The 12920-nt window shown below is 50.2% G+C and overlaps 1 protein-coding gene across 4 annotated transcripts in view; it reads right to left on the reverse strand.

The window, feature by feature from the left end:
* Positions 1–12920, reverse strand: part of cftr (CF transmembrane conductance regulator) — a 222753-nt gene that overhangs the window by 47751 nt on the left and 162082 nt on the right. For all 4 annotated transcript variants that reach the window (XM_072485246.1, XM_072485243.1, XM_072485244.1 and 1 more), the window contains 2 exons: positions 11380–11459; positions 1800–1950 (listed from right to left, as the gene is read on the reverse strand). In XM_072485246.1, the coding sequence (XP_072341347.1) occupies positions 1800–1950; positions 11380–11459 (231 nt within the window). The remainder of the gene's footprint in view (positions 1–1799; positions 1951–11379; positions 11460–12920) is intronic.

A 12920-nucleotide genomic window follows, 5' to 3' on the forward strand; every position in this document is an offset into this window, starting at 1 on the left:
AGGCAATATACTCAAAATATTACCGCAGGTTAAAATATTAGCAACAGAAGTGTTGTATATGCCTTTAAGGGGTAGCAACATGCCAGTCTAGTATAAAAGTGTGCAGCACGGCATCACATGTGGCTAGCACTGTGACTTCACAGTGCCAGGGTCCCAGGTTCGATTCCCCGCTGGGTCATTGTCTGTGCGGAGTCTGCACGTTCTCCCCGTGTCTGCGTGGGTTTCCTCCGGGTGCTCTGGTTACCTCCCACAGTCCAAAGACATGCAGGTTAGGTGGATTGGCCATGATAAATTGCCCTTAGTGACCAAAAAGGTTAGGAGGGGTTAGGGGGATAGGGTGGAAGTGAGGACTTAAGTGGGTCGGTACAGACTCGATGGAACGAATGGCATCCTTCTGCACTGTATGTTCTATGCACTCGATGGACTATGTACGATGTAAAAGGTATTAGGCAGAACAAGGGTTAAAGTGGGTCTGGAGAACAGTACTGCTGCCCATGGTATGATGTATAGAGTCACATGGTAGTAGCCTGTGGAGTAGAGTCTGGAAGGAGCCATCATGGAGACAGCACCCATGCACAACAGTACCTGGACTATGTCCATAGTTATGGGTTAACAATATATGGTTTATGTTTAAACATACAAGTCTCCAGACCTCTTAGTTGGACAACAAATGAACCTTTACAACAATAAGGATTGGACACAACGGGCGTGATTCTCCGCTCACCGGCGGGGAGGGCCGTACCGGCGCGATGGAGTCGCGTGAACCACTCCGGCATCGGGCCGCCCCGATGGTGCGGAATCATCCGTACCTTAGGGGGCTCGGCCGGCGCAGGCGGGGTTGGCGCCATGCCAACCGACGCCGAGGGGCCTCCGCCGGCTGGCGCGAGTTGGTGCATGAGCGGGTGCGCCAGCGTGTTCTGGCGCATGCGCCGAACCGCTGGTGTGATCCCAGCGCATGCGCAGAGGGTTTCTTCTCCGCGCCGGCCATCGCAGAGGTTCACAGCGGCCGGCGCGGAGGGAAAGAGTGCCCCCATGGCACAGGCCCGCCCGCGGATCAGTGGGCCCCAATTGTGAGCCAGGCCACCGTGGGGGGCCAGGTCCCCCTGCGCCCCCCCCCCCCCCCCGCCCAGGACTCCGCAGGCCGCCCGCAGAGCCAGGTCCCGCCGGTAAGAACCTTGCGGAATTTACGCCGGCGGGACTGGCCGAAAACGGGCAGCCACTCGACCCATCGCGGGGCGGAGAATCGCCGGGGGAGCCGCAGTCAGCGGCTGCCAACCGGCGCGATTCCCGCCCCCGCCAAAACCCCGGCGCCGGAGAATTCGGCAGCCGGCAGCGGGGCGGCGGAGCTGGATTCCCACTGCCCCCCGACGGGGGGGTCGGAGAATCCCGCCCAACATCCTGTAGAATGGGTCTTCTAGCTGTTCTTTTTCTTTATTTCCATGAATCAAAGCATAGGCAGGTTACACACAACTGAGTTTATAAATCTCCTAGTTCATCCCCCCTAGATGGAGTTAGAAATGGCTCCTGGGTGTCTTTGGGTTGGCATGGGCGTGATGGGCTGAATGGCTCCCTTCTATGCTGTACCTTTCCTATGCTTCCATGGTAATTCTATTGCTCAGAAAGACCGACCACTGAAAATTGTCCTCATCTCTCGTATAATAGCCAAGAGTACCTGGATTTGAGTCTGTACCCTGGGGTCCTGGAAGAGACAAACTCCATCCATGATTTTGTTTCAGAACCCATTTTCACTGCAGAATATTTCCGAATGAGGGGTTTATACGATTTCTGTCTGTGCTTACCTTCAGACTCCAGCTGCTTTAGCTGTTGTGATGTGCGCAGGAAGTAGGCCCTCAACATGATGAAAATCACTGCCACTGGAATTGCGGCTAACAGGGTGTAGGGTTGTAGCGCAGACACCACACAGATGGCTCCCACGACAATCAGTATCAACTGTAAACAAAATGCAAAACCATTAAATCTATCGCCATTTAACAAATAATAAGGGGCAAAGTGTTAGGACTGATGTGTTGGGTAGGCTGGGTCAATGTGGACTGCACTTGATGCAGTGTAGCGAGAGACAGACCTCCAACACTTGATAAGATGCAACACGATTTTATTTAACATCTAAACCATTAGACATGTTCAACTGTGGGTTGACACTATGCTGACTTGACTGGAGACCTGATACTAGCCTAACCAGAGTTACGAGCTACCACATGGTGTTTGCACTGGCCAGCTCACTCACTCTGACTGTCTCAGAGGCTGGGACCCGAGAGAGCGGGAAAACTGGTGCCCTCTGGCTTTATAGTGGTTGTGTCCTGTCTGGTGATTGGCTGCTCTGTTCTGTGTGCTTACTGGTCATCCTGTGTGCCAATCACTGCCTCTCTGCACTCCATTGCATACATAGATGTATATTATGACATCTCCTCCCCTTTTTTTTTCTGTATTGTGTGTGTTGAGATAATAAATATTAAGGTGCATGTGCGTATGGATGTGCATATGTGCATGACTATATACAGAATGTGCTAAAATGACCTTATGTACACAGGAAGGTGTACAGGAAGTGCAGATACAGGGCAGATGAAACGGTAACAACGATATTTACAGAGGTCAAAACGATAAGGTAACACAGTTGTGCAAAGGTTCAGTCTATACGTTTAGTCTCTGCGGCGGGCGACAAATTCTGGTTGACCGGCTCAAGGGTGGATCAGGGGCCGCCTGCACTTGGATATGCGGGACCGCCGCCAATGCGGTGGTCGCAGAGGTCGGCAGGATTGCTGGTACATCGGTGGCCTCGTGGTAGGGCACGTCCGGAGGAAGCATTGTGTGAGGCGGGACATCATGGGTAGGTGGCGGGCGTGGAACTCTGCGCAGCGCCCGTCTGTTGCATCGTAGGAAGGAGACATCAGCCATGCGGACGAGGAACGATCTCGGGGCCACTTGCTTGACCACCACAGCTGTGGCGGACCAGCCGCCGTCAGGCAACTGCACACGAACACGATCAGTTGGGACCAGCTCAGGGAGATCCGTGGCATGAGCGTCGTATGCTGATTTCTGTTGGGCCCGAGACTGCTGCATCTTTTGTATGACCGTGAGGTGGTCAAGGTCTGGAACATGGATGGCTGGAACCGTGGTTCCCAGAGTGCGATTCATGAGCATCTGCGCGGGAGACAACCCAGTGGACAGCGGGGATGCTTTGTATGCCAGCAGCGCCAGGTTGAAGTCGGAGCCTGAGTCTGCAGCCTTGCATAGTAATCTCTTGACGATATGGACCCCTTTTTCGGCCTTCCCGTTTGCAGGTAGTGGGGCTGGAGGTTATGTGATGAAAGTTGTATAGGCGGGCAAAATCAGACCATTCCTGGCTGTAAAAACAGGGACCGTTGTCACTCATCACCGTGAGCGGTATCCCATGCCTGGCAAACGTTTCTTTGCATACTTTAATCACCGCCTTCGAGATGAGGTCGGACAGTTTCACCACTTCTGGGTAATTGGAGAAGTAGTCGACCAGGAGGACATAGTCACGCCCCTTGGCGTGGAAAAGGTCGACACCGACTTTGGACCATGGGGAGGTCACTATCTCATGTTGCTGCAGAGTTTCTTTGGGTTGAGCTGGCTGAAATTTCTGACATGTGGGGCAGTTGAGGACCGTGTTGGCAACGTCCTGGCTGATGCCCGGCTAATAGACTGCCTCTCGAGATCTGCGTCGACATTTCTCGACCCCCAGGTGACCCTCATGGAGTTCGCCGAGCACCATAGCTCGCATGCTCTGCGGAATCACAATCCTATCGAGCTTCATGAGGATGCCGTCCACCACCGTCAGGTCGTCCTTGACGTTGTAAAACTGGGGACACTGTCCCTTCTGCCAGCTATTCGTGAGGTGCTGCATTACAATTGCACCTGCTCATCGATTTGGCAGACAAAGTCCGTTTGTTCACACGGTGTGGTGATAGACCTGGAAAGGGCATCTGCAACAATGAGTTCTTTGCCTGGCGTGTAGACAAGTTCAAAGTCAGAGCGGCGTAGCTTGAGAAGGATTTGTTGTAACCGAGGCGTCATGTCATTCAAATCCTTCTGGATTATGTGGGCTAGTGGCCTGTGGTCCGTCTCAACCGTGAATTTTGGGAGGCCATACACATAGTCGTGAAATCTGTCGATTCCTGTTAGGAGGCCCAGGCATTCCTTCTCGTTCTGAGCGTACCGTTACTCGGTGGGCGTCATGGCTCTGGAGGCATATGCAACTGGGGCCCATGATGTGGAGTCATCCCATTGGAGGAACACCGTCCCAATACCTTCCTGGCTCGTGTCAGTGGATATTTTGGTCTCTTTGGTCGGGTCAAAGAATGCCAGAACTGGGGTTGTGGTAAGCCACTGGAATTCCGTCAACTTTTTGACGAGATGGCGGAGGGCTGTGGTGTGTGCCGCCATGTTGGGAATGAACTTCCCAAGGAAGTTGACGATCCATAGAAAGCGGAGGACCGCCTTCTTGTCTTGTGGGGTCTTCATGGCGTTGATCACCGAGACCTTGTCAGCATCTGGCCGCACGCCTTGCTGCGAGATGTGGTCACCAAGGAATTTGATTTCTGATTGACCGAACGAGCACTTGGCTCTGTTGAGTCGGAGGCCATGCTCATGGATTCTGTGGAATACCTGCTTGAGGCGGTCGATGTGTTCTTGAGGAGTTGTGGACCAGATTATGACATCGTCAACATACACGCGCACCCCCTCGATACCCTCCATCATCTGTCCCATGATGCGGTGAAATACCCCTGAGGCAGAGATGATGCCAAAAGGCATCCGGTTGTAGCAGTAGCGACCGAACGGGGTATTGAATGTGCACAGCTTGCGACTGGATGCATCCAGCTGTATTTGCCAGAACCCCTTGGAGGCATCCAACTTCGTAAAGAGTTTGGCATGAGCCACCTCGTTGGTCAACTCCTCTCGTTTTGGTATCGGGTAATGTTCCCTCATGATGTTGCGGTTTAAATCCTTGGGGTCGATGCAGATTCGAAGCTCCCCTGACGTTTCTTGACGCAGACCATGGAGCTGACCCAGTCCGTGGGTTCTGTGACCTTTGATATGATGCCCTGGTCCTGAAGGTCTTGTAACTGCTGCTTGAGGCGGTCCTTGAGGAGTGCCGGCACCCGACGTGGTGCGTGGATCACAGGGGGGGGCGTTTGGTTTGAGCAGGATTTTGTATCGGTATGGGAGTGTGCCCATTCCGTGGAACACGCTGTGGTACTGCGTGATGGTGTCATCAATTTCAGCCTGGTAGTTCTCATCAGGTGAGGCCATCGCCTGTGAGGTGTGGACTCGCTGAACCAAGTTCAGGAGTTTGCAGGCCCGAGCACCGAGCAGGGATGTTCTGTCAGGTCAAACGATCTCAAATCGCAGTGTCGCTTTAAATGAGTTATTGGAAACTCCGAGGTGGCATGGGCCACTAGCAGCTATGTTATTGCCATTGTAGTCAAGGAGCTGGCAGGCCGGTGGAAGAATGCTTGGTCTAACATGGATGGTGTCGAGATCGGATTTGGAGATGAGGTTCGCCAATGCGCCGGTGTCCAGTTTGAACAGGATGTGAGCCTTGTTGACTGTGAGGACAGCACACCACTCGTCGTCGGGACCCACGCTGAGGATTGGGAGGTGCTTCGCTGTCTTGGAGAGAAAGGCAGCGCATGCTTCATAATGATGCCCACCCGGTATGGAGATTTGAGGCACGCAGCATCAGGATCTGTTGGGCTGTCGGGGTCGGAGTGTGGCATGGCCTGCTGTATTGAACGGACGCTTCTGCACTGCGGCTGGGATCGCTGGATGCTGGGCAGTGGAGCAGATCTGCAAAGGGCTGCGTAGTAGCCAAGCTTGCCACATTGTAGACACCGTCGTGATTTTGCCGGACATTGCCACTTTAAATGGGCGGAGCCACATTTCGGACATGTCATGACGCCAACGTCAGCGCATTCCGTGCGCCATCACACATGCACAGTGCGGTCGAACGACGTATGCACCTGCGCAGTCTGGTCATCGGTCTCGCCGTCCCCTCGGTCGTGGCGCGCATGCGCAGGGGCCCGGGAAAGGCGTGCGGAATGGCCACTCTCGTCGATACTTAGGCCCAGCATTTGTGCGATGGCCTGCGCCCATTCTGCCTCGTGGGAGGTTAGCTTTGCCGTTTCTGCCGCCCTGATGTGGGAGTACCGATTGTTAGCATGTTCGTGGAGAACGCACGTTTCGATGGCGATGGTGAGTGTGAGATGCTTGAGTTTCAGGAGCTGCTGGCGAAGGGAATCAGAGTGGACCCCGAAAACGATCTGATCCCGGATCATGGAATCAGTGGTCGAGTCATAGTTACATAACTGCGCAAGGATGCGGAGATGGGTCAGAAAGGATTGAAAAGGTTCATCCTTACCCTGAAGCCTCTGCTGGAAAACGTACTGTTCAAAGCTCTCATTCACCTCAATGTCGCAGTGTTTCATGGTGTTTGCACTGGCCAGCTCACTAACTCTGACTGTCTCAGAGGCTGAGTCCCGAGTGAGCGGGAAAACTGGTGCCCTCTGGCTTTATAGTGGTCATGTCCTGTCTGGTGATTGGCTCCTCTGTTCTGTGTGCTTACTGGTCATCCTGTGTGTCAATCACTGCCTGTCTGCACTCCATTGTATACATAGGTGTATATTATGACAAGGACGGTCCTAGTTTTCCCCCTTTTCGGTGATCATTATACACCAGCTAAGTCCAACAAGTGGAGTGAACAGATTACTTCCTCATCTTATGGGTGACCTCGGTTTGAATTAACCAAGGCTCCTTGCCTGATATTCACCTTCATTTCTGAGAATGTTCTGTTCGTAATTGCTCTGTTAAGATTGAAAACCAGCACTGGCGATTGAGCCCCTGGCGATAGCGCTGAGAGGTTCCAAGGGATGGAGGGGAATACTTAGGGGAGGAGAAGAACACCGGGTATCTTTATATGCGGATGATCTGCTACTATATGTGGCGGATCCAGCGGAGGGGATGCCAGAAATAATGCGGATACTTGGGGAGTTTGGGGATTTTTCAGGGTATAAATTGAACATGGGGAAGAGTGAGCTGTTTGTGGTGCATCCAGGGGAGCAGAGTAGAGAAATAGAAGACCTACCGTTGAGGAAGGTAACAAGAGACTTTCGTTACCTGGGGATCCAGATAGCTAAGAATTGGGGCACATTGCACAGGCTAAATTTGACGCGGTTGGTGGAACAGATGGAGGAAGATTTCAAGAGATGGGATATGGTAGCATTGTCAATGGCAGGGAGGGTGCAGGCGGTTAAGATGGTGGTCCTCCCGAGATTCCTCTTTGTGTTTCAGTGTCTCCCGGTGGTGATCACGAAGGCTTTTTTCAAAAGGATAGAAAAGAGTATCATGGGTTTTGTTTGGGCCGGGAAGACTCCGAGAGAGAGGAAGGGATTCTTACAGCGTAGTAGGGATAGGGGGGGGCTGGCATTACCGAGCCTAAGTGAGTACTATTGGGCCGCTAATATTTCAATGGTGAGTAAGTGGATGGGAGAGGAGGAAGGAGCGGCGTGGAAGAGATTAGAGAGGGCGTCCTGTAGGGGGACCAGCCTGCAGGCTATGGTGACAGCCCCATTGCCGTTCTCACCAAGGAACTATACCACGAGTCCGGTGGTGGTAGCTACACTGAAGATTTGGGGACAGTGGAGACGACATAGGGGAAAGACCGGAGCACTGGGGGGGTCCCCGATAAGAAACAACCATAGGTTTGCCCCGGGGGGAATGGATGGGGGATATGGAATGTGGCAAAGAGCAGGTATAACGCAATTGAAAGATCTATTTGTGGATGGGAAGTTTGCGAGTCTGGGAGCGCTGACCGAGAAATATGGGTTGCCCCAAGGGAATGCATTCAGGTACATGCAATTGAGGGCTTTTGCGAGGCAACAGGTGAGGGAATTCCCGCAGCTCCCGACACAAGAGGTGCAGGACAGAGTCATCTCAAAGAAATGGGTGGGGGACGGTAAGGTGTCGGATATATATAGGGAAATGAGAGACGAAGGGGAGACTATGATGGACGAACTAAAAGGGAAATGGGAAGAAGAGCTAGGGGAGGAGATTGAGGAGGGGATGTGGGCAGATGCCCTAAACAGGGTAAACTCGTCGTCCTCGTGCGCCAGGCTAAGCCTGATTCAGTTTAAGGTATTACACAGGGCACATATGACTGGAACACGGCTCAGTAAATTTTTTGGGGTGGAGGATAGGTGTGCGAGGTGCTCGAGAAGCCCAGCGAATCATACCCATATGTTTTGGTCATGCCCGGCACTACAGGAGTTTTGGATGGGGGTGACAAAGGTGCTTTCGAAAGTAGTATGAGTCCGGGTCGAACCAAGCTGGGGGTTGGCTATATTTGCGGTTGCACAAGAGTGCAGGAGGAGAAATAGACCGATGTTTTGGCCTTTGCGTCCCTAGTAGCCCGGCGCAGAATATTGCTAATGTGGAAAGAAGCCAAGCCCCCGGGGGTGGAGACCTGGATAAATGATATGGCGGGGTTCATAAAGTTAGAGCGGATTAAGTTCGTCCTAAGGGGGTCGGCTCAAGGGTTTACTAGGCGGTGGCAACCGTTCGTCGAATATCTTGCGGAAAGATAGATAGGGGAGAACAAAGAAGGCAGCAGCAGCGGCCCAGGACTTGGGGGGGGGGGGGGGGAGGGATGGGGGGGATGGGGGGGGGGGGTGGCCTGAGACAAGGCAGTTGCCAATTAGGGCTAGTTTTTTTTTTTTTTTTGTTATTTAATATTTATTTATTTGTTGTTGTTTTTGTTTAAATTTAAAAAGGTCATTATTATCTGTATTGTTACAATGTTGTGTAAAGGATACACAATGTACTGTGTTGGTTGACCAAAAATTTTCAATAAAATATTGTTTAAAAAAAAAGATTGAAAACCAGTGGCGTGAGAATAAAACTTGGATCCTCCCATTCCAGGATGCTGTGTGCGCATGGGGCTCCTCCTAATATATTCTACGATCGGAATTCTGAAGCAAAATCATAGAATCTCTACAGGGCAGAGGAGGCCATTCGGCCCATCGAGTCTGCACTATCCCTCTGAAAGAGCACCCTGCCTAGGCCCAATCCCCCGCTCTATCCCCGTAACCCCACCTAACCTGTACATCCTTGGACACTATAGGGCAATTATTTTTATCATGGCCAATCCACCAAACCTTTACATCTTTGGATCTCCCCATTTCATAAATAAATAACATATTCATGCTTCATGTAATGTCCCCAAAATCAGATCTCCTTAGTCTCCTTGCTTTCAGCTGACTACCTAGAGTTTATCACTAGTTAATCTCAAGTGGCACGGTGCATATCAGAGTTCATGGCCATTCTCTCTCTTCTGATTTCCCTCCGTTGTTGATGCTCTCTCTCTTCTTGTCCTTTTTGCTCGCTTTCTCTTCTTAACTCTTTCTTGACTCTTCTTTACTCTTTCTCTACCTTTAGTTCTCCTTCCCATGTCCTTTAATTTTCTTTGAACTTGAAAAAGAACAAAGTGGCAAATGATATGTGTGGTTATGGCAGTGAGAGAAGTGGGAAAGTTTTGGGTATTTTGGGTACCTGAACTTTTGCCTTTCCGAAGCTTTCTGGCCTTTAGTTAAGTAGGTTGCCTCGCTACGTGGAGCATGTGTGTACTTCATACCAGGCAACGAAAATATATACTCGTGTGTCTTAGTTTAGAGAACTCTTAAATATGAAGTTGTACATATGGTGCTTCTTTTTAATCTATATACAGGTTTAGGGTGGCACGGTGGCACAGTGGTTAGCACTGCTGCCTCCCAGTGCCAAGGGACCCGGGTTCGATTCCGGCCTTGGATCTCTGTCTGTGTGGAGTTTGCACATTCTCCCTGTGTCTGCGTGGGTTTCCTCCCACAGTCCAAGGATGTGCAGGTTAGGTGGATTGGCCATTCTAAAATTACCCCTTTGTGTCCACATATGTACAGGTTAGGTGTGGTTACTGGAACAGGGTAAGAAGTCACCTTGGACTCAAAGTACAAAGAACAAGGAAAAGTACAGCACAGGAACAGGCCCTTCGGCCCTCAAAGTCTGTGCCGATCATGATGCCCCAACTATAAAAACACTTGTGCACTCAAAACCTTAACTCTCCACTGATGCTGTCAGACCTGCTGAGTTTTTCCTGAACTTTCATTTCAGGTCTCCAGGATCTGCAGTATTTTGCTTTTATTTATATTGTGATGTCTCAAAGGGTCAGGCAACAACTTAGGTGGGGCTAGAGACATAACGCAGCCAACCTTAAGACCATATCCAACCAATAGACAATTTAGTGATTAATACATGTAAGGGCACACAGCCACGATTACAGTCATCCACACAAGACAGATTCAAGTTACCAATACAGGCACTCACCTAGTCCGCATTCAAGCTGTAAAATGGGCTCACAGTCCGGCCCTGATCACAGTCCACAATGCACACAGAAAATGGCACACAGCAAGTAATCCTCACAGGAACGGATCTGTGTGGAGTTCTCCCCGTGTCTGCGTGGGTTTCCTCCGGGTGTTCCGGTTTCCTCCCACATTCCAATGACGTGGAGGTTAGGTAGATTGACCATGCTAAAATTGCCCCTTAGGGGTCAAAGATGCAAAGGCATGGTGGGGTTACGGGGATAGGACGGGGGAGTGGGTGGGATGCTCTTTCGGAGGGTCGGTGTGGACCCGATGGCCCCCCGCTGAACTGTAGGGATTTTATGGATTTTATGAATCCACTGGTCGGGGTGGTAGTCCACAAGCCACACCAGCAAATGGTACTAAGCAAGAAATCCATGTGGGGATCCACTGCCTCCTGACCTACACCCCAAGACCCACTCATATAGGATCCGCTCACATAGTCTGTTTTACAGCTGATCCCCATCTTCCAGATTGATGTGGCCTTATTTCTGGGTTGAAGGTCACCGGTGTCAGCGGCCATTTTGTGTGAGGCCTGGTTGTACTCGGCAGCCGTGGGAGGGGTAGCACCCGGCCCCATGTGACCATACAATAAATATATATGAATATTAGGGCAGGCCAGGTAATGGCAGCAAGTCTCCTTTCCTAAAAGGCATTAATGATGCAATTGAGATTTTTACAACAATCTGGCATCTTCATAGGCACTTATTAATAAATGGCCCTTCTGTTTCATATTTAATAAACTGAATTCAAATCCTCAAATTGCTATGATGGGATCTGAACTCACATCCTCTGGACCATTAGTTCAAATCTCTGGATTTCTAGCGGGGAACAACATAACCATGGAAACCACCGGGCCCAGAACTTCACACATGTTCTGGATATAAAATCAATTGTTTGTACAGAGAAATTAATGAGAAAGTAGGAAGACGTTCGTCATAAATTCACTGACCTGCACAAAGTCAAAGACAGTGAGTGGCAACATGTCATCTATGATGGCAGTATCTTTGATGAAGCGATTTAGAATTCGGCCTGCAATTTAAAAATAAACAAAGAAACAGACTTTTTTTTTTAACTAAGCAAAAGTAATCATTTTGTTTTCTGGAAAGTAACCATTTTTTTCTGGATGTTTTAATTAGGCGCCGGAATTCTCCGCCCATCGGGAATCTCTTTTCCCGCCGGCAGCCCGCCCCCCGCCCGCAGGGTTTGCATGACGGCGTTGGGTGGTTTTGATGGGAAATCCTATTGACAAGCAGTGGGGGGATAGAATCCCGTCACAGAGAAACACACAGCTGGTGGAGACCGGAGATTCCGGTCCGTTATGCCTATACGTCCATTCCATCAAAGAATAAGACACTTGAGAGGATAAGAAAACCATCTTGACCAAAGGAAGAATTATCAACCCAAATCCCCCCAATGCAGCTAAACGTTTATGAATCTACTTCCAATGCGTTGACATTACAGGTGTGCCAGTGGAAAGTTTACTTTACAGTTTGTGCAGATGATATTCCACCTTGCCCTTACTGCAGTGGAGAATAGAAATCAGTGACGAAAGATTGTTCATCGTGCGGTCAAACCTTGGAACGATGATGGATGAAAGGGAAGAAAAGACAAGACAGGTGAAAAGTTTGTGACTCCGCTTCGAGATGGCTATCCAGCCAAAAAACAGCAGCCAATTTGTGCACAGCAGTGATTTGCAAGCAACAAATTTGTGAATGAGCAGAAAACCTATTTTAGTTGTTAGGTTAAGGGAGAAAAGTGGCCCTGAACCATTGTGAGAATTCCAGCTCTTCTTCAAATAGTACCATTGGCTCATTAATATTCTGCAAGTAATTATAATCTTTATTATTGTCACAAGTAGGCTTACATTAACACTACAATGAAGCCAGTGTGAAAATCCCCCAGTCGCCATACTCCGGAGCCTGTTCGGGTACACAGAGGGAGAATTCAGAATGTCCAATTCACCTAACAAGCACCTCTTTCGGGACTTGTGGGAGGAAACTGGAGCACCCGGAGGAAACACACGCAGACACGGGGAGAACAGACAGTGACCCAAGCCTGGAATCGAACCTGGGACCCTGGCGCTGTGAAGCAACAATGCTAACCACTGTGCTACCCTGCCGCCAGGTAGACAGGATGTGTGTTTAATATGTACTTGAAAAGGCAGCACCTCCAACGATACAATTTTCCTCAACACTGCACTAATAAAACAGATTATGTACTAATGATTGGAAATGGGACTCCAATCCACAACTTTCTGATTCAAGTGCTTTGGGGACATGGGCTCAAATCCCACCATGGCAACTGGTGGAGTCTAAATTCAATTAATAAAAAAATCTGGAAATGAAAGTTGGTCTCAGTAATTTTGACCATGATGCTATAAAACCCATCTGGTTCACGAATGGCCGACATGTGACTACAGATCCACAGCAATGTGGATTGCCCTCTGAAATAGCCTCGCAGGACAATTAGGGATGGGCAGCAAATGCTGGC

The sequence above is a fragment of the Scyliorhinus torazame genome, chromosome 19 (genome assembly GCF_047496885.1).
Source record: "Scyliorhinus torazame isolate Kashiwa2021f chromosome 19, sScyTor2.1, whole genome shotgun sequence".
Classification (NCBI taxonomy): domain Eukaryota; kingdom Metazoa; phylum Chordata; class Chondrichthyes; order Carcharhiniformes; family Scyliorhinidae; genus Scyliorhinus; species Scyliorhinus torazame.